The sequence below is a fragment of the Neovison vison genome, chromosome 9 (genome assembly GCF_020171115.1).
Source record: "Neovison vison isolate M4711 chromosome 9, ASM_NN_V1, whole genome shotgun sequence".
Lineage (NCBI taxonomy): Eukaryota > Metazoa > Chordata > Mammalia > Carnivora > Mustelidae > Neogale > Neogale vison.
This window is the reverse complement of record NC_058099.1, coordinates 97420216-97444005: the sequence shown is the minus strand read 5'-3', so window position 1 is coordinate 97444005 and position 23790 is coordinate 97420216. Positions and strand designations below refer to the sequence as shown.

General features: G+C 41.3%; 1 protein-coding gene across 3 annotated transcripts in view; it reads left to right on the top strand.

The window, feature by feature from the left end:
- The window catches only part of IARS1 (isoleucyl-tRNA synthetase 1), a 69089-nt gene that overhangs the window by 5087 nt on the left and 40212 nt on the right, over window positions 1–23790 (top strand). For all 3 annotated transcript variants that reach the window (XM_044266028.1, XM_044266027.1, XM_044266026.1), the window contains exons 2-9: window positions 2618–2743; window positions 3419–3575; window positions 3836–3955; window positions 6280–6362; window positions 12291–12408; window positions 16256–16403; window positions 19602–19689; window positions 19932–19992. In XM_044266028.1, the coding sequence (XP_044121963.1) occupies window positions 2625–2743; window positions 3419–3575; window positions 3836–3955; window positions 6280–6362; window positions 12291–12408; window positions 16256–16403; window positions 19602–19689; window positions 19932–19992 (894 nt within the window). In that variant the 5' untranslated portion in view covers window positions 2618–2624. The remainder of the gene's footprint in view (window positions 1–2617; window positions 2744–3418; window positions 3576–3835; window positions 3956–6279; window positions 6363–12290; window positions 12409–16255; window positions 16404–19601; window positions 19690–19931; window positions 19993–23790) is intronic.

The window sequence follows — 23790 nt, the reverse complement described above, 5'->3', positions numbered from 1 at the left end:
GGACTCTGGGATCATGGCCCGAGCTAAAGGCAGATGCTTAACTGACTGAGCCACCCAGGTGCCCCAAGTTCTTGAGTTCTTAAGATTCTCTTATCTTCTCTGTTGTTTTCTCACTATTAGCAGTCTTGTCCCTTTTAATCTGATGTTGGTTTGGAAACCTGGTCACCAACTTTATTGAGATTATTAAGTAAGAATATATAGGCTTTGAGGAGGAATGGGTTGGAGGATGCTCCCTAGGTAGTTAAGCCCCAGACTGATCAGGTGTTTCTGCAGGGATTTTTAGCAGAACTCTTAAAAACGCCACTTTAAGACTTCTCTTACTAGGGACTAAATCCAGGATGTATACAGTTTGTCCAACCCAAAAATCATGAATAAGCAATATAAGGAATAAAATAGAAAATTGGAATGAGCTAGAAATTATTTGAATGTCAGAGTCCTATCTTTTTAGCTTTTATTATTATTATTATTTTTTTTTTTTTTTAGGTTTTACCTGTTTTCCTCAAAGAAATGAGGTTATCTCAACAAAAGTGCTATCTGTCCTGTGAGTGTAGGTAAAAACTCTTACCTACTTTGAGATTTACTTTTTTCAGATTAATTCATTTTTAGTATCTTTACATAAATTTCCAAGATTTTCTTGTTTCTTCTTAGAAATATATTGTCTACAATTACTAAATGTTATATTAGAGTTAAGAAATAAGTGAAGAATGTTATTTAGAAACAAGTATTACAATAATCAAAAAGTACTGGGGTACTTGGGTGGCAGTTAAGCATATGCCTTCGGCTCAGGTTGTGATCTGGGTCCTGGGATCAAGTCCTGCATCAGACTCCTTGATCAGCAGGGTGTCTGCTTCTCTCTCTCTCTCTCTCTTGCTCTCTCTCTTGCTCTCTCTCAAATAAAATCTTTTTTAAAAAGTACTGTGTATTCCTACATCACACAACATGCAAAAATAACTTAAAATAGATCAACAACCTAAATATAAGAGCTCAACCTTCACAAAAATAACTTAAAATAGATCAACAACCTAAATATAAGAGCTCAACCTTCACAATTTTGTTTTAGGTAGTGGTTTCTTAAATATGACACCAAAAGCTCAAGAACAAAACAAAAAGTAGATAAACTGACTTCACTAAAAATTAAAAGTGGTGCTTTAGCAATAAGGTGAAAAAGATAAAGACAACCCACAGGGGGCGCTCAGGTGGCTCAGTTAGGTAAGAGCCTGCCTTCAGCTTGAGTCATGATCTCGGGGTTTGGGGATAAGCCCTTTGTTGGGATCGCTCAGCAGGGAGTCTGCTTCTCCATCTGCCCCTCTCCCTGCTTGCACTCTCTCTCAAATAAATAAAATCTTAAAAAAAAAAAAAAAAAAAAAAACCACAACCCACAGAATGGGAGAAAATTTTTGCAAATTCTGTAGTCCCAATAAGGGACTTCTGTCTAGAGTATATGAAGAACTCTTATAACTCAACAGTTAAAAGACAACCTAGTTTAAACATTGTATAAAAGATGAATGGTAATTTCTCCAAATAAGATATAAATATTGCCAATAAGCACATGAATATGTGATCAACATCACTAATCACTAGAAAATGCAAATTAAAATCATGATAAGATACCACTTCATACCCACAGGATTTCCTATAATTCAGAAATGGACAATCAGGCATGAGGATGTAGAAAAGCAAATACTCACTGCTGGGAAAATATAAAATGAGGAGGCAGCTTTAGAAAACATTTTCGGGTAGTTTCTCAAAAGTTAAACACAGTTTCCATGTGATTCTACTCCTGGATGTAGACCCAAAAGAACTGAAAACATATGTCCATGCAAAATCTTATACATGGGGGTACCTGGGTGGCTCAGTGGGTTAAGCCTCTGCCTTCAGCTCAGGTCATGATCTCAGGGTCCTGGGATCGAGCCCCACTTCGGGCTCTTTGCTCGGCAGGGCCGGCTCCCCCCCCCCCCCACCGCTGCCTGCCTTTCTGTCTACTTGTGATCTCTCTCCCTGTGTCAAATAAAATTAAAAAAAAAAAAAAGTTATACATGAATATTCATAGGAGGACTGTTCCTAATAGCCAAAAAGTGGAAACATTCCTAATGTCCATGAACTAATGAATGGATAAAATATGGCATAGCTATACAATGAAATAGTCAGCCATAAAAAATAATGAAGTATAAAGACATGTTATAACGGAGAAGAACTTTGAAAACATAATTTAATAAGACAGACACATGATTCCATCTGTATGAACTGTTCTGAATAAGAAAACTCAGTATTGCCCAAAGCAGATTATTTGTTGCCCAGGGGCTGGGGAAGAAGGCAGTAGAGAATGACTGCTACTGTAGACCGGTTTTTGGAGCGGGCAGGGCAGAGCCGTAATGAAGATGTTGTGGAATTAGAGCGTGCTCCTGGTTCCCCAACCTCGTGAATATACTAAAAACCACTGAATTGTACATAAGTATGGACTTAATGGTATGTGAACTATAATTCAAAAAAGCTGTGCTGTTTTTTAAAGTATAGTGTAGTGTCATGGATAGTAATACATACACTCATTTTAAAGTATGCCACTATGTTATTCCTAGACTTTGCTGTTAAGAATAATAAATTTGCTTTTCTCTTGCAGCAACAAAATGGTTCAGCAAGTTCCAGAAAACATCAATTTTCCTGCTGAAGAAGAGAAAATCTTACAGTTCTGGTCTGAATTTAACTGTTTTCAGGAATGCTTAAAGCAATCAAAACATAAGCCGAAGTATGTGAATTTCTTTGGTAATGGTAGAGTTTTTGAGAATAGTCATTTCTTAGACTGAGTTCCATGAAGGCAGAAGCTTCCAGCATCTCCTAGCTCTCTACGTAGTGGGTACTTTGTGCAATGGGTACATATTGAATGGATGAGTTTTTAAATATTGAGGTAGATTCTGTTTCTTTAAGTCTGAATAGAGTTTATGTATCACCTTCTTCCATTCTACGTTTCTCGAACTTAACCACCCTCATTTAAACACTAGACTAGTCCCAGCTTCCTGTTGGAGTACTTCCTGCTTCTAGTCTCCATTCACTTAAAGACCAGTCCTTTCTTTACTGTTTTTATCATGTGTCTCCTGTGTTCGAAAACATCATGAGATATTTGTTCCTGTTTTACTGATGAGGTAACTCAGGATTGGTATGAATAACTTGCCTTATGTCATGGAACTAATAAACCGAGTGTGGATAGTCTGATGGTCATTCCAGCTCCACCGTAACAAGGTTTTTTGAAGACAGGACCTCCCGTAAATATTTAACCATTTATGTCTGAATTTTCTGATTTGCTGCTTTTCTACATTCTATCTGCTTTTTATCACTCTACTATGATAGGAGCTATCTGTAGAAAAATGTTATCCTAAGTTTTTGCTATTTTAAAGTCCCTTAACCTTTTTATTGTCTCTATTAGATTTACGTTCTATGATGGGCCTCCTTTTGCAACTGGACTACCTCACTATGGACATATACTTGCAGGGACAATTAAAGATATAGTTACCAGATATGCTCACCAGAATGGGTTTCATGTTGAGAGAAGATTTGGATGGGATTGTCATGGCTTACCTGTGGTATGTTTGAGTCACCAGTCAAAAAGTTCTGATTTTTTTTTAATGAGCATTGGATTTTATCATGAATTTTTTCTATAATGTACTTTGTTAATATGAGTTTTTCCTATAATGTACTTTGTTGCTACAATATTATTTATAGTTCATTTTCTCTCTAGATTTTTGAGATCCAGTTTTTTAAAATCTGTGTTATTTGCTAGAGTTACTGAATTGCATTTATTTCAGAGGGCAGGGATATTAACAATCTTACTGCAAATTTTCAGGAATATGAAATTGATAAGACACTGGGAATCAGAGGACCAGAGGATGTAGCCAAAATGGGGATTGTAGAATATAACAATCAGTGCCGAGCAATTGTGATGAGATATTCTACTGAGTGGAAGGTATGTTGGGTTATTTTCAGTGGAATGAATGAAAACTTTAATTTTTAAATGGAGTTGAGAAGGTTTATATCCCTTTTGTGCTTTTTATGAGAAACATCCAAAAGTATGGCTATCTGTGTGAGATTTTGACATAGGAGGGTTGACCGCCCTCTTTAAAGAAATATTTAGTTTCTACCTACAACACTATTAAGCTGTGAGCTTAAACTGTGCCCTGTCATATCTATGTACTTGACTGTCTTCAGTACTTAATCTCCTACCTACTCACTGTGTATGACAGGAATCAGGCTGTCCTAGCAAAAAGATTAACTTGAATGTTGCTGTTAAAAACAACTCAGATTTGGCCTCCGTGTTCTATTAATTTGACTCCCGTCCTACCTACTGCTTCTGTTCGTAAGTCCTGTGAAAGGCTGGCAGAGCTCCTGTCTCTCTCGTTCTGATGGGTGGAGGAGTAGAGGTCCCCCCATCTTCCCTGGTTCTCCAGCTAGTGTGTCTGTGTACCTTAAAAACATGTCTGGCTTCTGTTTTTCCATCTCTCTCACCACTTTGACTTCTCAAACCTACTGTTGGAAAATTCAGATTCTCCTGTTCTGTGGATAGTATCCGTCTTCCAGGCCTCACACACCATCCTCACAATCAAATCAAATGCCAGATCCTATCAAGTCTTTTTCTTCAGTGTCTCTTGTCAAGTCATTGCATTCCTACAATCTCCCTGGCCCCCAACCCCCCTCCCTGAGTCTCTGTAACCATCTCTTGATTGGGCTTGTGCTCGCATTCTTTGCACTCGTCTTGCCGGGTTATCTCTCCCACAAGACTGCTCATCGTTGTCTTCCCTGCTCAGAATTCTGAGTGGCTTCTCTTTGCTGGTAAATAAAATCTGATTTCATCAACCTGAAAATCAAGCTCCTCAATTCTCTCCTAACTTTTTATTTTTCAATTTTTAAATTTTTTATTAAAAATAATTTTTTTCCCCTAACTTGATGCAGTCAGACTTTCTTGCCTGGCTGCCAGAAGGAAAAAATCTAACGAATGTAATATGCATGTGGCTTTTTTTTTGCCTTAAAAAATTTTTTTTTATTTTTTAACTTTTCATTTTGAAATAATTCAGACTTAGCAAAAAATTTCAAAAATAGTTACGAAAAATTCCCCTATACTCTCCTTTCCCAAATTCTGACACCTTTAATAATCATAACATAATTATCAAAAGCAAGAAATTAACAGATACAGTATAATAGACTTTCAGATTATACCATTTGTTCCACTAATTATTTTTTTTTTAAGATTTTATTTATTTAATTGACAGAGATCACAAGTAGGCAGAGAGGCAGGCAGAGAGAAAGAGAGAAAGCAGGCTCCCTGCTGAGTAGAGAGCCCGATGCAGGGCTCGATCCCAGGACCCTGGGATCATGACCTGAGCCGAAGGCAGAGGCTTAACCCATTGAGCTACCCAGGCGCCCCATCCACTAATTATTTCTGACCCAGGATCCAGTCTAGGAACACACATTGCATATAGTTGTCATATTCCTTATTCTACTTCAACCCGGAGGATTCCCTCAACCTTTCTTTGTCTTTTATGATCTTATCACTTTTTCTTTTTAAGTTTATTTACTTATTTAATTTCTACACCCAACATGAGACTCAAGCTTACAACCCCAAAATCGAGAGTCAGATGCTCTTCCAACTGAGCCAGCCAGGCACCTGACCGTGTCACTTTTAAAGAGTACAGACTAGTTATTTTGTAGAAAGTGCTCCAAAGTCTGGCGCTTTCTCATGATTAAGCTTTCATTATGTACGCATTTTTTACAAGAATACTCAGAAGTGACATCATGCCCTTCTCATTCTGTCATTATCAGGAGGCCTGTGATGCTAATATATCTCATTCTTGACATTAATTTTGTTCACTAAGGTAGTATATGTCAGGTTTTCCCATTGTTAATTTACAGTTTTTCCTTTGTAATTAAGTATGCTGTTGGGGAGTCTTTGCAAATACCCTATTTCTTATACTTTTGTTTATGAATTTTAGCATCCATTGATGATTCTTGCCAGCAACAGTTACACCTGTGGTGTATGCCAAATGCTAGTTTGGGTAAACTTTTATAAAGGAATCCGAATATTTTTAACTGACATCATCTGCATATAGGATGAATGCCAAGAAAATTGGTTCTGAACCTTACGTAGTGTGTTGTTTACTACATAGGTTTACCTGAAACATTAGTTGTTTTGTTTTCCCAAAATCATTGTATATGTGATGACGATAGAAATGAGACACATCAATGTGCAATAACAAATATCATTGTTTAATAACTCTAACATTCATATTTTTAAAGTCCACTGTTACCAGACTTGGCCGATGGATTGACTTTGACAATGACTACAAAACTCTGTATCCACAATTCATGGAATCTGTCTGGTAGGTTTACTTGAAATTTAAATATAATGAATATTCTGTTTATTGCTTAGTGGAGAGATCCTCTAGTGTGAATCGGTTTTTCAGATTCACAATTATTTATCAAAAGTCTTTGGGATGGATTTTTTTTTAGTCTTTGGGATGCATTTGTTTTTTGTTTTTAAAGATTTATTTTGAGCACTTTTCAGTTCATAGCAAAATTGAGAGGAAGGTACAGAGATTTCCCCTGTACCCTGCCCCCACGCATGCATGGCCTCCTCCACTACCAACAGCTCCCCTCAGAGTGACACATTTGTTACCATTGATGACATACACTGACACCTCATAATCACCCGAAGTCTATAGTTATACATTAAGGGTCACTCTTGGTGTTGTATGTTCTGTAGGTTTGGACAAATAACATGTAGCCATCATGCTAGCATCATATAGAGTATTTTTACTGTCCTGAAAATCTTTTGTGTGCTAGCTGTTTATCAACCCCTAGATTTGTTTTATAATTCAATAAATTTTGGATTCTGCTAAGGTAATAGGATAAGCATGTACTCTGTAGTATAATGGCTCCAGCAGGGTTAGCAGCAGCCTGTAATCAAATACATCAGTATTTTTGCATCAGAACACACAATTGTTCATGCTAAGTAGACAAAACAAAGAATATAAATGGCCTGATGTCAGTTGAAGGGTATTGAGGGGGTTTTTTGGTGGGTTTTCTGTTGTCGTTTGTTTGTTTGTTTGTTTTTGGCCGAATTGGTACCAAATTTAGGGAAATGAAGTTTCAGAAGTGTTTTTGTTTTGTTTATTAAGCCTAAGATATTGTGTACTTGTATTTTATACTGAGACAAGTTGTATAGTGCAGTCGCTTGCATAGCAAGTTACTTCTTTTTACTAGCATTGCTTCTTTTTACTATTACAAAACAAGTGTTACAATGCCAAAGTCTTAATAGGTGAACCTCTATATGAGAATCATTACATCTCCTTACTGGGCAAACAAATACCGTTATTATGACTGCCAAGTGCCCTAAGCACAGACCTTGGGCCTGGAGGAAGGCCTCTTTTTTTAAATTACGCATAGTGACAGGTGAGTTGCAAAGCTCTTTGGTATGATGCACTTCTTTTGTGCGCTTTGTAGGCACTTGTGGCTCTTACTGCCTTCCTGTCCACCTGCTTGCATTGCTGTTGGTCGAGATCTGTGGTACATGCTTGGCACAATTCCTTGGCCCCTCAGGAGCTAGATGCCTTGGGGGGCAGTTCTCAGACCCTCTGACTTGACAGGCCCCTGTGATCGCATCTCCAGACCCATCTCCAGACTGCAAGGTTGGAAGCTGATAAGAGTCTCCAGAGGGGGCTTTCCATTCACTGAACAGCTAGACTTCTTTTTTTTTTTTTTTTTTTAAAGATTTTATTTATTTATTTGACAGAGACAGATCACAAGTAGGCAGAGAGGCAGGCAGAGAGAGAGAGGAGGAAGCAGGCTCCCTGCTGAGCAGAGAGCCCCATGCGGGACTCGATCCCAGGACCCTGAGATCATGACCTGAGCCGAAGGCAGCGGCTCAACCCACTGAGCCACCCAGGCACCCTGAACAGCTAGACTTCTTAAGATCAGAGAAGCTCTAAAAACCACAATTTGGGTTACACACCTCCCGAGCTCTTAAATGTGGCTAGTATGGTCAAGAAAATGAATTTCTCGTTTTAATTTAAATTTAAATTAGCACACGTCAGGGTGCCTGACTGGCTCCGTTAGTGGAGCATGTGACTCTTGATCTCAGCGTTAGAAATTCATCCCCCATGTTGGGTACAGAGATTACTTAAAAATAATGTTTTGTTTTGTTTTGTTTTAGAAAGAGCACATGTGGCTAGTGTCTACCATGTTGGACAATATAGTTCTACACAATACTTCTTACTTTATGTAAAACCATACTTGAATCAGAGAAAACAGTTTTCAAAGCTTCTCAGCATTAGGGCTCCTGGGCGGCTTGGTCGGTTAAGCATCTGCCTTAGGCCCAGGTCAGGGGGATCTAGGCCCTGCTCAGCGGGGAGCCTGTTTCTCCTTCCTCTCCCTACCTGTGCTCTGTCTTGCTGTCTCTGTCTCTCTCTTTCAAATAAATTAAATAAATAACTCATTTTTTAGAAAGCTTCTAAGTATTAGAATATTACTGGGGAACATGTTGGCAGATATATAAGGCATATAGGTTTAGAGGGAATATAAAAAGATAGTAGGAGGGCGCCTGGGTGGCTCAGTGGATTAAGCCGCTGCCTTCGGCTCAGGTCATGATCTCAGAGTCCTGGGATCGAGTCCCGCATCGGGCTCTCTGCTCAGCAGGGAGCTTGCTTCCCTCTCTCTCTCTCTCTGCCTGCCTCTCCGTCTACTTGTGATTTCTCTCTGTCAAATAAATAAATAAAATCTTTAAAAAAAAAAAACAAATAGAGGGGGCGCCTGGGTGGCTCAGTTGGTGAAAGGTCTGCCTTCGGCTCAGGTCGTGATCCCAGAATCCTGGGATCAAGCCCCGTGTAAGGCTCCATGCTCAGTGGAGAGTCTGCTCACATAGATCTACAATTCCCTGGGAAAAAGACCTGGAAACTAGCTGAACAACTCCTCCACTACAAAAGGCCCACATCAAGATGGGCACTGGGAGGCAGAGATAGATTGATTGATTTACTTGTCTTAGAACTTCAGCCTGAGGGGCTGCCTTAGGTTTACTACTATATCTATAGGCTACAAAGGGGTCCTTGGGAATGTGCCCCAGGGGACACCATATTTGTGCTGTCTCTCAGCCTCACTGCTGCTCACTGATACCTCCCAGAAAGAAGTTTATATATATACCCAGTTTTTGCAGCTATTAGCCAGGGGACCAAATTGCCTGATCTGGAAGTCCATAAGCTTTATAGTGCGGTCCCACAGGGCCGTACACATTTGTGTACTTAATTTTTTTAGGATTTTATTTTTTTATTTGAGAGAACACAAGGGGAGAGTGGGAGGGAAAAGCAGACTCTCCACTGAGCAGGGATCCTTACACGGGGCTTGATCCCAGGATCCTGGAATCATGACCTGAGCTGAAGGCAGACCTTTCGCCGGCTGAGCCACCCAGGCGCCCCCTCTATTTGTGTTCTTTGTAAAAGCTGCTGCTTGAGTGTCTGGGTTCACATTCAGCCTGAAACTAGGTCCTGACAGAGAGACCTCACCCTGGTACACTCACAGGTCTTGGAACACTTCCACCAACAGCGAACTATTGAGAGTAAGTCAGGTCTACAGCCGTACCACCCTGAATACGCCCAATCTCGTCTGATCTCGGAAGCTAAGCAGGGTCAGGCCTGGTTAGTACTTGCATGGGAGAATAAGTCAGGCTGCTTAGGCAGTCACAAAGTTTGAGAGATAACCGAGAGCTCTAGGGCAAGGTTGAACAATAAATTTCATCTTCCACATGAGACTGCTCCTTCAAGACTGGGAGAGGTAGCGGTTTTACGTGGTACAAAGAAACAAACCCGGAGCATCAAGCAAAATGAGGAGACAGAGGAATAAGTTCTAAACAAAACAACAAGAAAAAACCTCAATGAAATGGAGGCACGTGGGGCTCCACAGTAAAGAGGACCTCAAAATACTAAAAATAGAAATACCATATGATGCAGTAATTCTGCTTCTGGGTATTTATCCAAAAAACCTCCCAAAACACTACTTCAAAAAAGATGTGTGTACCCTTATGTTCATCACAATATTATTTACAGTAGCCTAGCTATGATACCAACCTGAGAGTGCACTGACTGACTAACAGATTAAAAAAAAAAAAGAAAGCAGGGGTGCGTGTCTGGGTGACTCAGTTAGTTGAGCGTCGACTGATTTTGACTCCAGTCACAATGTCAGGGTCAGTGGGATGGAGCCCCGCATCAGGCTCTGTGCTCAGGGTGGAGTCTGCTTGAGAGTCTCTCTCCTCCTACCTCCTCCACTCCCCTGCTTACCCGCTCCCCTCTCTTTCTTCAAAATAAAATCTTTAAAAAAAAAAAAAAAAGATGTGGGGTGGGGGCCCTGGTGGCTCAGTGAGTTAAGCATCCAACTTCTGATTTCGGCTCAGTTCACAATCTCAGGGTTGTGAGATGGAGCCCCACATCAAGCTCCATACTGGGTGTGTAGCCTGTTGAAGATTCTCCCCCTCTCTCCACCCCTCCCCACTTCCTCCCTCTCCTCTTAAGAGAAAAAGGATGCAGGGGGAGGGAGGGAGCGTAAAATAGAGTATCACTCAGTCATAAGAAAGAGTAATTCTTGCCATTTGACAACATGGTGGACCTTGAGGTATTACGCTAAGAGACCTAAGTCAGAAAGAAATACCTTTTGATTTCACTTAGATGCGGAATCTAAAATAACAAAACTTGGGGTACCTGGGTGGCTCAGTCAGTTGAGTGTCTGCCTTCTGCTCAGGTCGTGATCCCAGGGTCCTAGGATCAAGCCCTTCGTTGGGCTCCCTGCTCACTGGGAAGCCTGCTTCTCCCTCTCCCTCTGCCTGCTGTTCCCTTCCTCTCTCTCTCCCTCAAGTAAATAAATAAAATCTTCAAAAAGATAAAATAACAAGACTTACAGACACAGAGAACAGAATGGTATTTGCCAGGGGAAAGAAGAATTTGGAGGTGGGCAGTGGGTAAAGGGAGGTCAAGAGGTACAAACTTACAGTTATAAGTAAATCACGGAGAGGGAGCACACAGCATGGTGACTATAGTCAGTAACATTGTGCATATTTTAAGTTGCCCAGATGATAAATCTTAGAAGTTCTCATAAGAAAAATATTGTAACCTTTGTAGTGGAGGATGAGTAGACTTACTGTGGTGATGATTGTGCAGTGTGTACAAATACCAAATCCTTGTGTTGCACATCTGAATCTAATACAGTGCTACATGTCAGTTATGTCTCATAAATTTGGGCAATTTTACATAGAACTTCACTTTTTAATCTTTGTTTAAAGCCAAGCAATACTATGAAAAAATGTGCACAATTTTCCGTAAAAATGTATTTTTAACAAGTGGGAAAGAGTTTATTGTACCAAGCACATAGGAATTGGACTATAAAAATTATACATAAAGACAGAATTAAGGGTTCCCACCAATGCATCCTGACATCCAGCTGGAACAGGTCTGGAGACCCCAGGATGTCTGTTACCATTGACATGTCAGCATTTTGGTACATTTAGCTTAAAGCAACATGGTTGAATGTTTAATAAAAGTTTTTGACTGGGGTGCCTGGGTGGCTCAGTGGGTTGGGCCTCTGCCTCCGGCTCAGGTCATGATCTCAGAGTCCTGGGATGGAGTCCCACATTGGGCTCTCTGTTCGGCAGGGAGCCTGCTTCCTCCTCTCTCTCTCTCTCTGCCTGCCTCTCTGCCTGCTTGGTCTCTCTCTGTCAAATAAATAAATAAAATCTTTAAAAAAAAAAAAAAAGTTTTTGACTAACTGTAGGAGAGATATCCTAATCCCAACTATTTATTCTTTTTAAATTGCCTTTGTAAAACTGCCCACAATATAGTAAAATTTAAGCAATATACCAGAAAACTATTAAGAAAAGCAAAAACTAAAATCCCAACAATATTGTTAACATATTGGTTAACATATTGGTAAAAATTTGCTCTTTCAGCACCTCTAAAAAATGTAAGTATATATGGATATGTACAGTTTTTCCAGTTAGTACGTCAGTGGACAGTATGGTGTGGATTGCTTTTCTTACACAACATCAAGTCATGAACATCTTTCCATGGTCAGATACTACCACTTTTAATGTCTATACAATGTCTCCTGCGAATCTGTTTTAATTTGCCAGCCAGTCCACAGTTGAGAGACCTGCTTTTTCCATTTGATTGGCTGATAGAAACTCTACTGAAGACAAACACATAAATATCTGAGTTTGGGGAGACAGAATTTTGGTTGTGTCATTGTTGTAAAACTGTGTCTTTACTTGCTAGGTGGGTCTTCAAGCAGCTCTATGATAAAGGCCTTGTGTATAGAGGTGTGAAAGTCATGCCCTTCTCCACCGCATGCAACACTCCACTGTCCAACTTCGAATCTCACCAGAACTACAAGGTGCGTGTGATGTCATCGGGCTTTAACTTGTGCCATGGAAGTTAAAGGATTGTGATCACAGTAGCCAGTCCCGGTGTGGAATGTGAGCCGGGGGAGTCCGTCAGATTGACCGTTTCTTACGGAGTGCTGCTAGTGTTGCCAGTCACTGAACTGAGGCTCCATAAAGGGTAAAAGAAGGATTTTTTTTATCCCCTTGAGATTTGTGAAGGGTGTATCTTTACCTGACAGTGTCTGCTCGTTTTGACCGTACCTTTGTGCCTCTCTCGGGTTATCTAGTCCAGCTCTGCCCTGTTTCCCTCCAGTCACTGCTTTTAGAAGAGGTCTTGGTTTGAATGAGGATGCCTCATCTGGGACCTTGTCATGTTAGTCATTTGTTACAAGTAGTTGGAAGCAAATCTGATTTGTCCTCGGTGGGCAATATTACAATCTTTTTGTCTGATGGATGGAGTAACTGCTGTGGCTGCTGTGAAAGGAGAGCTGAGACGGGTCTCGTGTCACCGAAGTACACTCGCTGCTTTACCTTACCGAGAAGGCGGTAAAGGCGGTGAGTTTGAAACGTGGAACTTCTCTTCTCGTGTGTGTACTCAGGAGGTGTTTTCATTTCCGAGACCTCATCTAGCCCTCTTTGTTTTTAAAGGACCTAGTTTGTTTGAGAATTGTATTAATACATTAAATATCTTTAAAACACAAGAAATCTTCATTTTTTCCACATTACCATAGAACAGTTATTACACCTAAGACAGTCCTCAGTCATCAGTAGTGTGAATTATCTATTATAATGGTCTAATGCCTAGATATTGTCAGTGTTCACATTTTCTTTTTTAAGATTTTATCTATTTTTTTGACAGAGAAAGACACAGCAAGAGAGGGAACACAAGCAGGGGAGTGGGAGAGAGAAAAGCAGGCTTCCTGCTAAGCAGGAATCTTGATTCGGGGCTGAATGCCAGGACCCTGGGATCATGACCTGAGCCGAAGGCAGGCGCTTAACAGCTGAGCCACCCAGGTGCCCCATTGTTCACATTTCTGTATGTCTCTCAAATACCAGGCCTTTTTCCCTCTGTTGTTTGTTGTTTTTTTTAATCAAGATCTAAGAAAGACTCATGTGTGGCTGCAGTTGGCTTTCAGGTCTGTTTTCATCTGTGGTCTCCATTTTGCTGTCTTCCCCGTTTTTTCCCTTGAAAATCATTGTTTAGGAAACAGGTTTTATCTTCTAGAGTTTCCTGTAATGAATTTTGCTGGTTACGTCTCCACGGTCCTCTGAATTGGAATGTCTCATATTTGTTGATGTCCTTCCTTTGGTATGTGTGTCATGAGCAGAGGTCACTGTTTAAAATGGCTTTCATGGGCGCCTGGGTGGCTCAGTGGGTTAAGCCGCAGCCTTCGGCTCAGGTCATGATCCCAGGGTCCTGGGATCGAGTCCCGCATCGGGCTCTCTGCTCAGCAGGGAGCCTGCTTCCCTCTCTCTCTCTCTCTGCCTGCCTCTCTGTCTACTTGTAATCTCTGTCTGTCAAATAAACAAATAAAAAAAATCTTTAAAAAAAAAAATGGCTTTCATTTGTAAATGGCTTTTCTCAGCATGATGTTTGTGACAGTCATCTGTGTTCTGTGGAGTTAGGGATCTTTTGTTCTAGCTCCTATGCAAGTGAATAGTCCACAATTTATATATTTACAGCACATTTCTCCACTTCCTTACAGCCTGATAGGTGACAGCTGTGTCAAATCCAGTGTTTCTTTCCATGCATGATTTTATACTTTTACTATCTACCTAAGTATTCACAAACAGTATGTCACGCTCTTAGGCTTGTCTTTAACCCCATACATTGCACTTACTCCGTACCTTGCCATTCATAGGAAGCATTAAGTTTTAAAGATTCTTCACCTTGACACATGTAGTTTTGAGTTAATTTTTATCTGCTGTACAGTGTTCGATCTGACAGATTGCAGCGTATTCATTCTTTTGATAGACATTTTCAGGTGTTTTGAATGGTAGCAAACAGTGTTGCTGAGAACATTTTTGAACGTAAATCCTGTGTACTTACGCTGCAGTTTTCTTTGGCTTCTAGATTTCTGCATGTTAGATCCCCAGACTAGCTGTGAGCTCCTAGAGCTTTTAGAGGGTATCATCTTCTGTAAGTACACAAGTACTTGGGATGAGCAGGCTGTGCAGAAGTAAACTGAGTTTCTGTTCTAAAAGGTAAACCAATTGTGGTATATAAAAGTATTTATCTTTTTTATGGCATCTGAATTTTCAGACATTGTATTATACATACGTGAATTGTGCCCTACATTCTTTGTTGTGCCTGGCCTCTCTTGCTCAAGGTTATGTTTGTGAAAAGTCATTCATATTGTATGTAGTTGTAGATCATCGTTCTAATTACTGTCTGGCACTTACTTTACCCACTGTACCATTGATGAGTATGTAGGTGATTCCAGTTTGGGGCTCTGATCAGTAGTGCTACTATGAACTTTGTAGAAGTGGGGAGCAAGCATACACATCTTCTATGGGTTACATACCCAGAAGTGGAATTACTGAGTCATAGGGTGTACCAGGGTCGGCAAACTGTGAAGTGCCAGATAGTATTTTAGGCCTTGTGGGCTGGATGTTCTCTGTTGCAAGTACTCAACTCTGTCAAAATCATTCTTTGTTCTTGTGGTATAAGAACACGGGTGAGGCCAGAGTTGGCCCGTGCATCATGGTTTGCTTCCTCCTACTCTGGATGTCCTAATCTGGACTCCCTCCAGCCAGTGAGTACTCAGCTTTCTTGCCAGCGCTTAGCATTTTCTGTCTTTTCTCTAGCCAATTTACAGTTATGTTGGTTGCAACTAAGGTTTGTTTTTATTTCTAACTTTTGACATAATTTTAGATTTACTGAAAAGTTCATAATTGATGGCCACCCTCTTTGACCACATCCGCATTGTCCGCTCTCCCTCTAGGAAATGGCGGTAGAACAGGGCCCTTTGAGAGTAGGTTGTAGACATGATGTACCTTTTCCTCTAAAGGTTTAAGTACATATTTCTTTCCATGTAATTGAAGTTATTGAAGTTAGGGAATCAACATTGTGAAGTGTTACCATCTAATCTGTAGGTTGATTCTGTTAGTGGTCCCACTGATGTCATTTTCAGCAAAAGAGAATTGTAGGGTATGTCTTTTGTTCGGGTGCTCCATGCCCAGCCTTCTTGGAGCAGCGCCTCTGTGTCTGGGATTCCTGATGCTGGCATTCGAGGCGCACAGGCCAGCACTCCTTCAGGTGTGCCTGACGGTTCCCGTGTGGATGAGGTGAAGATGCCAGAGCTCCTCCTTCTCAGGGCACTTTATTCAGAGCTCAGTGAGTTGGCCTGGGTCAGGGGATGAGTTTTTCTACTTTGGAGCTATTTATTAAATATTTTTAAATCCTTGATATTTTCATGTTGCCATGGAGTTGGAACCAACTTTTTATTTAATGAACTGAATTAATATTGGCATATTGCAGTTTTAAGTACATGGTGTTTAAAAATGATTCATTCTTTTATTTTGGAATAAAGAATCATTCTACCTTTCGGAAGCATTATTTTGTTGAGCTGACTTTTTATGGATTTATTGTAAAAGTAGGTCATTATAATATTGAAACCTCTAATGCATATTCGTCTTGATACATTTAAAATGTTTTACTTATGACTACCAAATTGTTAAAACATTTTTCAAGAATATAGAGAAATTAAATTGGAATTTCTGGCTTTGTATTTTCTTTTTATAAATATGGCAGCTGGTTTTTATTCAGGAAATCTGTTTTTTAGGATCAGTTCCCTTTTCTTCTGCACCTATTATTATGGATTTTATAAAAAGGTGTTTTATCTCATTTTATCTCAGGATGTTCAAGACCCTTCAGTGTTTGTAACTTTCCCTTTGGAGGAAGATGAAAATGTGTCTTTGGTGGCTTGGACGACCACTCCCTGGACTCTACCTAGTAACCTTGCCTTGTGTGTTAATCCAGACATGCAGTACGTGAAGATTAAAGGTAAGTATCGGCCTGGTTATCTACGACTGATACAAAGAAGATCACTTTACCTTATTTTGGGATAGAATGAAAGCTTACATTTCTTTTGGTGTAAAACTAAAAGCTTGTTGTCCTTTTTTTTGTTTTCTTAAGATTTTATTTATTTGAGAGAGAGAGAGAACTTGAGCAGTGGGGAGGGGCAGAGTGAGAGGGAGAAGCAGGCTCAGCGCTAAGCAGGGAGCCTGACTCGGGGCTTGATCCCAGGACCCTGGGACCATGACCCAACCCAAAAGCAGATGCTTACCTGACTGAGCCACCCAAGCACCTCTAAAAAATAGAAGTTTTTGAAAAAATGTTAGGCTTAAATAGAAAATCTCTACAAGAGGTGGGTTTTTTTCATTTTTGGTTGAAAAGTAATGCACATAAAAATCTTAGAAGTAGAGAGATATAAAAAAAGGATACCTTACAATTTTCAGATTGTAATACACTTTTACACGTGATGCCCCTGTTACAGGTGAGGAGCTGGAGATTCAGAGAGGTGGCCTCTCAGCGTTGCCAGGAACCCACCAACCAGTGAACTCATTCAGACACTAGCATCAGATTGCACAGGTTAAGGGCCCAGTCCTGCAAGCGGTCCCCCCCACCCTCCTACAGCCTCACTGCAGATGGCAGTTGCAAGTCCTGTGCTTCTGACAGACCTGTGACCTCCTCCAGTTGAATTCATTTGCTAGAGCAGCTCATAGCTCAGCGACACTGTACCAGTTTATTGTGAAAGGATGTAAAGGGTACACGTGAATGGTGGAGTGCAGTTCATGGGGTGAGGCCGGGGTGGTCCTGAGCACAGGACTTCTGTCCCCCAGGGAGCTGGTGTGGGCTGTCCTCAGAGCATGTGGATGCATTCACTAACCTGGAAGCACTTCACACCCCATCCTTGGGGGTAAGGGAGGCTTAACTACTTAGGCAGGATTCATTAAATCATTGGCTTTTGATGATTGAAAGCCATCCTTAGGTGACCTGGGGGCTTTCCAGAAGTCCCCTCGTTAGCATAACAAAGGACCCCTTTATGGCTGTTACCAGTTAGGAAATGACAAAGGTTTTAGGAGCTCTGCCAGGAATGGGGACTAAGACTGAAATATGTATCTATTCTAAGTCCTTGTGTCACAGAGTCAGTACCAAAACTTTAGAGTTCTGTGTCTTTCAGATAGTCCCTGGTAGAGAGTTAGCCAAAGTCCTCATGAAGCTCTTTCCATAGAGATTTATGTGAAAAAAGAAGATTCTTACCTTCAGGTTTGGGTAGTTTATGGAAGGAAGGGAAACCCCGGAAAGAAAGCCATAGTCAGAAAAGAAATGACCGTACAAGATAGGTGACTTGATTCACAGCGGCTTGTGAAGCAAGCAAAGGACTCGAAGGAAGGAATGGGGGGAAGGGCAGTGTGCAGAAAACAAGTGTTTTTATTACTACTTAAAAGTGCCTTGGGAGGGATTCCTGGGTGGCTCAGTTGGTTGGGTGACTGCATTCAGCTTGGGTCATGATCCTGGAATGCCAGGATCAAGTCCTGCATCGGGCTCATTGCTCAGCCCCCGCTGCCTCTTTCTCTGACCCTCCCCTCTCTCCTGCTCTTTCTATCTCTCAAATTAAAAAAAAAAAAAGTGCCTTAGGAGCAGATAGGGTCAGCAGCTGGTTTCCTATGTTCCCAGCCATGGGCACATAGCCTCTCCAGGCAGGGACAGGCCCATGGCGAGAGTTCCCTGTGTCTCCCTGGGGATGTGGCCGTTCCTTCTCTAGTGAGCTTGATAATCTGAGGGGCCATCAGGTGGAAGGACTTCAGTCCTGTCCCTCCACTGTCTGCATGCAACACAGGTACCTGGTGAGTCATTTGTCCTGAGTTTTATCCAGAAAACGTAGACTCTGGTGACAGTGAAGGTCTGATGCAGCCAGAGCTGGTGGGTGGCAGTGTTGTTTCTAGTAGCTTTTCAGTGAATTGCAAAGGCCTTTTCAATGATCTGTTGATTCTCATGTTTCTTACAGTGAACTGAATCTACATCATAGACTCTAGCAAATCCTTGGGTATATCAGGGGTGGCTGGCTGGCTCAGTTGGAAGAGCATGCAGCTGTGGATCTCAGGCACATGAGTTCAAGCCCCATGTTGGGTGTAGACATTACTTAAATAAAAACTTTTTTTTTTTTTTTTTTAAGATAGAGTTATTTATTTATTTATTTATTTGTTTGACAGACAGAGATCACAAGTAGGCAGAGAGGCAGGCAGAGAGAGGAGGAAGCAGGCTCCCTGCTGAGCAGAGAGCCCCATGCGGGACTCGATCCCAGGACCCTGAGATCATGACCTGAGCCGAAGGCAGAGGCTTTAACCCACTGAGCCACCCAGGCACCCCTCTAAATAAAAACTTTTAAAAAATCCTTTGGTATGTCATACTTTACAGGTGTGAGTTTAGTCTTTTTTATGAGGCGATTTGTCATTTGTTATTAAATTGTAAATGTTTATACATTTATTCTAGTTTTTCTATTCCTAGAATAGTATCTTCCAGAAACACTCTAATAAGGGTACAAAGATAAATACAATGGTATTCATTACCCCCATGTTCACAGTAGTAACAATCTGAAAACAACTTCAATGTCTAGTATTATTTGATAGGTTAAAAATGACTTGCACTTCTTTAGAATGGGAAGATTACAGTACAGCTATTTAGAATGAGAAAGGACAGTCTGTGTTGATATATGGAAAAATGTTCACAATATAGTATGTAAAGACAGACTGAAAATGGTATTGACTGATATCCCATAATTACTTTTTTTTAAAGTAGCCATTTACATAAGACTTGTGTTAGTATAAACATAAAAAAATACCTGGAGGTCGACACTCAAATGATAGTGTCAAGATGAGCAGGGACTTTTACTCAGGGAGTTTCTTGATTTGTTAATGTTACAGTTTTTAAGCATTCCCATATATTACCTCTGGTTGGAGAAAATAAAGATTACTTTATGTAAAATGGAGAGAAGTTCAGTTAAGTGCATGTGCTGTTTTTGTCTTCTTTGGGTCTGGAAAGCAGTGTGCGTTGGTGCCCTGGTGCATTTTTCTGTGACTGCTGCGCATATGGGGTGCGGCGATACGGGACCCCGCAAGGGATGATGTGCTGGTGCGTTTCTAGAGTCTGCCGAAGTCTGAATGTCACTGAAGTCCACTTTTCCCCTTGCTCTCCTAGATGTTGTCAGAGGAAAATTACTCATTTTAATGGAAGCCAGATTATCAGCCCTCTATAAGTTGGAGAGTGACTATGAGATCCTTGAAAGGTGAATATAAAATTATTGATTCGTGCATGTGTGAGTTAACTTTGAAAGGTGAAACACTATTACCCCAAAGCTCAGTTTTTCAAGTTCAGCTAATACTACTGAGTACATTCACATCACACATTCCAGCATTAACGACTAAGAAACAAGTAGTAAACCAGGAGGGAGTTGTGACTTAATTTCTGTAGTTTCATTTCTTTGAGGATTTTAGTCTAATTGTGGGTTTGCCTTTCTCCTTTTTCTAGATTTCCTGGTACCTGTCTCAAAGGCAAGAAGTATAGGCCCCTGTTTGACTATTTTGTGCAGGTGAGCTTAGGGACCTCTACCACGCGGGTATTCCGTACCTAAGTACTGGGTCACCAGAGTGCTGTGATGATGCCTGTCGTGGGAGTCGCTGTACTGCTGTCCCCTGGCTTGTATGGTGTGCCTGGCTTAGACGGTTGTCTGTGACTTATTAGCTGTCTGTGTCTTGTGTGGGTTTCCTGTGGCTTGTGTGGATGTCCTGATCCAAAGTCTGTCTTAGTAGTAACAAAGTTAAATTGTGTTTGTTTTGCTTTCTTGGTTTAATAATTAAAATCTATGGGAATGTTTTTAATACTTTTCTCAAGTTAGGAAAGGAAGCACATAAGTTTGTATATTTTTGTTGTTTATGGTCAACATATCATCCAGGAAATTTATTGGGTTTTTTGTTTCTTTGTTAGTTCTGTTTTGTTCTGGGGTTTTTGTTTGTTTGTTTTTTTGTGTTTTTTGTTTTTTGTTTTTTAAACAAATTTAAGAAAGTGCTCAGAATAAAACCTGTGTGTAACACTAAACAGAGTTCATTTCAAGGAAACTGATGAGGCAGGTGTTCTAAAACCTGGCCACCAAGGCAAAGTTCATACATGTGGTAACTTAGTTTTCTTAAGAGTCACAGAGCTGTTTTGTGCAGTTTTCATTTTCTGGCAACAGAGATTCCATACTTGAAAGCCCACCACCATCACCAAAAGAATAGAGTCCGCAGGAATTTCCCATTGATCCCCGTCTCTTCACGGATAGAGTTTGGTTAGTGCAGGTGACCTCTGCCATTTGGGCTCTGTCCACAATATCGCTCACATCTGTCTCTTCATTTTTGTGCTCCTTGAGTGTTTTCCCATGTTTCTCATCGTCCAAGTACTGTGGCACCGCCTGGCACGGTGACTCTTGACTTCCCCACACATAGCTGCTATAGCCTACTGTTGCCCAGAAGCCTTACCAATAACACAGTCGGCTAACACATAGTTTGTATTTTATGTGTGTTATATACTATATTCTTTTCTTTTTTTAAGATTTTATTTATTTATTTGACAGAGAGAGAGATCACAAGTAGGCAGAGAGGCAGGCAGAGAGAGGGGGAAGCAGGCTCCCCGCCAAGCAGAGAGCCCAATGCGGGGCTCGATCCCAGAATCCTGGGATCATGTCCCCACCCAAAGGCAGAGGCTTTAGCCCACTGAGCCACCCAGGCACCCCTGTTACATACTATATTCTTAAATTAAGATAGAGGAAAAAAAATCATTAAGAAAATCATAAGGAAGAGAAAATATGTAATAGTATTTTTAGTAGTATACATACATTTATTAAAAAAAACTTCTTGGTGTTTTAAACAGTTCTGAACACTTTGTTTTCCTAACCATTAAGTATATATGTCTTTCTCTATAGAAAGACACAAAGTATGAAGTCCTAGCATATCTTATACTGTCCTGGAATAGAAAAAGTCAACTTTCCATATTATGAGATTAGCAGAACCATGATACATAAACTTGGAAAAGTTAACATGTGTGCATAAATACCAATTAATTTATAGTCTGAGTATAGATGTAGCACTTGCAAGAATAATTGCCAGGTTGAATGTGGCATATACAAAAACTGCAGCATAGTGTAGAGAAGTGTAGGAATTTTTACAGAATCACACTCAGTGATCTGTAATGTAGTATGAACTACATTTTAATAGGCTAAAGAAGAAAAGCAGCACCTCAGCAAGTACTGAAAAGCCTTTAATAAAACTCAGCTTCCCTGTGTTTAAGTCTCTTAGAAAACAAGGAATAAAGAAAACTTCCTCACTAAAAAAGAAAAAACAACAACAACAAAAAAAAACCACCACATATTGGTGGACCAGGCAAGAGTGGATACCCACCAGGAAGGCAATGTCCTGCGTCCTGGTGGCTTTGGATCTGCTCTAGTGGCTCCCCAGCAGGCCGGAGACATAGGGCAGCTGCCCCATGGCCATCAGCAGCTGTGGCCACACGTGGGCTGGGGTGCCTTTAAGGGAGGAGTCTGTGCCCAACCAGAGCAGGCTTCACCTGTCCTGATGCAGCCCCGGAGCCCGGTTGCCAGAGGGCTGGGAGTGCCAGCGTTGTCCCCGCTCTTTGGGCCCGTTCTGTGGCCCAGCCTCCTGTCTGCCAGCCCTGGGTGCTGGACCCCACCACCCTGTCACTACAGGACCTGCAGCACTACCTGGCCTCAGGTCCCCAGAGGGCTGACAGCAGCCTCGGCAGGCTCCCTGGGTACTCAGGGCAGCAGGTGTCACCTCTCACCAGTCACCTTTAATTCAGTCTCCTGGAGACTGGGGTGGGCAGCTGAAAATAAACACCTTATGGCTTTTGCTGTCCACTCTTAGGGAGAAAAATGTTTAAGTAGACCCTCAATCTGTGTTGTTCAAGGATTAGCTGTAAAGACCTTCCTCCTCGCTGTGAGCCTGCAGCCGCTTGCCCCCTACTCCTCTCGCGTGTACTCCGCTTGGCCCGACTGCTTCCTAGCCACATCCTCTAATGTTGCTTTAAACATCTCCTTTACTGCTTTTCCTCCTTCCCTGCCTCTGTTTTCACTATGTTTTCCTCTGTCTAAAAAATCCCTCACCTTTCTTTAAAGTCAGATGTGCTCAAGTACAACCTATTCTTCAGAGCTGAATTCAGATACCATCTGAAAAAAACATTTTTTTTTAAAGATGTTATTTATTTATTTGACAGAGATCACAAGTAGGCAGAGAAGCAGGCAGATAGAGAGGAAGGGAAGCAGGCTCCCCTACTGAGCAGAGAGCCCGATGTGGGACTCGATCCCAGGACCCTGAGATCATGACCTGAGCCGAAGGCAGCGGCTTAACCCACTGAGCCACCCAGGCGCCCCTGAAAAAAACATTTTTTTGAAATGCCTCTGGTTTCTCCTGAAAAATCTCATTGCTCCGTTCTTCTCTTGTTTATCTTAACATATTTTACTTCGGATTTTTTTGTCTTAAAACTCACTAGGGGCGTCGGTTAAAGCATCTGCCTTCGGCTCCGGTTGTGATCCCAAGGTCCTGGGATTGAGCTCCTGTCGGACTCCCTGTTCAGCGGGGCGCCTGCTTCTCCCTCTCCCTCTCCTCCTAGCCAGCCCCCCACACCGTTCTTTCTCTTTCCCTCTCTCTCTCCCTTTCTTTCAAATAAATAAAATCTTTGGGGAATAAAAGAAACATAGGAATACTATGTGCCTTTTTCATAAGATCATTGGATTAAATGTGATTAAGTATGAAAATCATTTCTGGAAAATCATTTCTGAAAGTACATTTTGCAGAAGCAGAAAGACAGGAAAGCAAAGGGTCAGTTCAGCTGAACCGGTGTGTGCAAAGCAATAGAGATGAAGGTAGAAGTAGGTCTGCAGCATTTTATATAGTAACCTGACTTTTCAACAATGTTTCTCTACAGTGTGTGGAGCGCCTTTAACTAGAACTTCTCACTCTGGGCGCCCATTCCAGATTTGTTGTTGTTTGCCTTTGTAGCAGGGCTGACGGGAAGGTGACCGGGAGCAGCACTCCAGGGGTGTGGTGGGGGGGGGCGCATATGCTGAGGCTGCATGAGAAGCTACATGCGGGGAGTAATGGCAGGGCTGGGGGGTTGGAAGAGCTAATTAAGCCCAGTTTTATGACTAAGGAAGTTAGAACATTTTCAGGTCTTCAGGTAATTATTTCATTTCTTTTTTTTTTTTTTTTTTAAAGATTTTATTTGACAGAGAAATCACAAGTAGACAGAGAAATAGGCAGAGAGAGAGGAGGAAGCAGGCTCCCCGCCGAGCAGAGAGCCCGTTGCGGGGCTCGATCCCAGGACCCTGAGATCATGA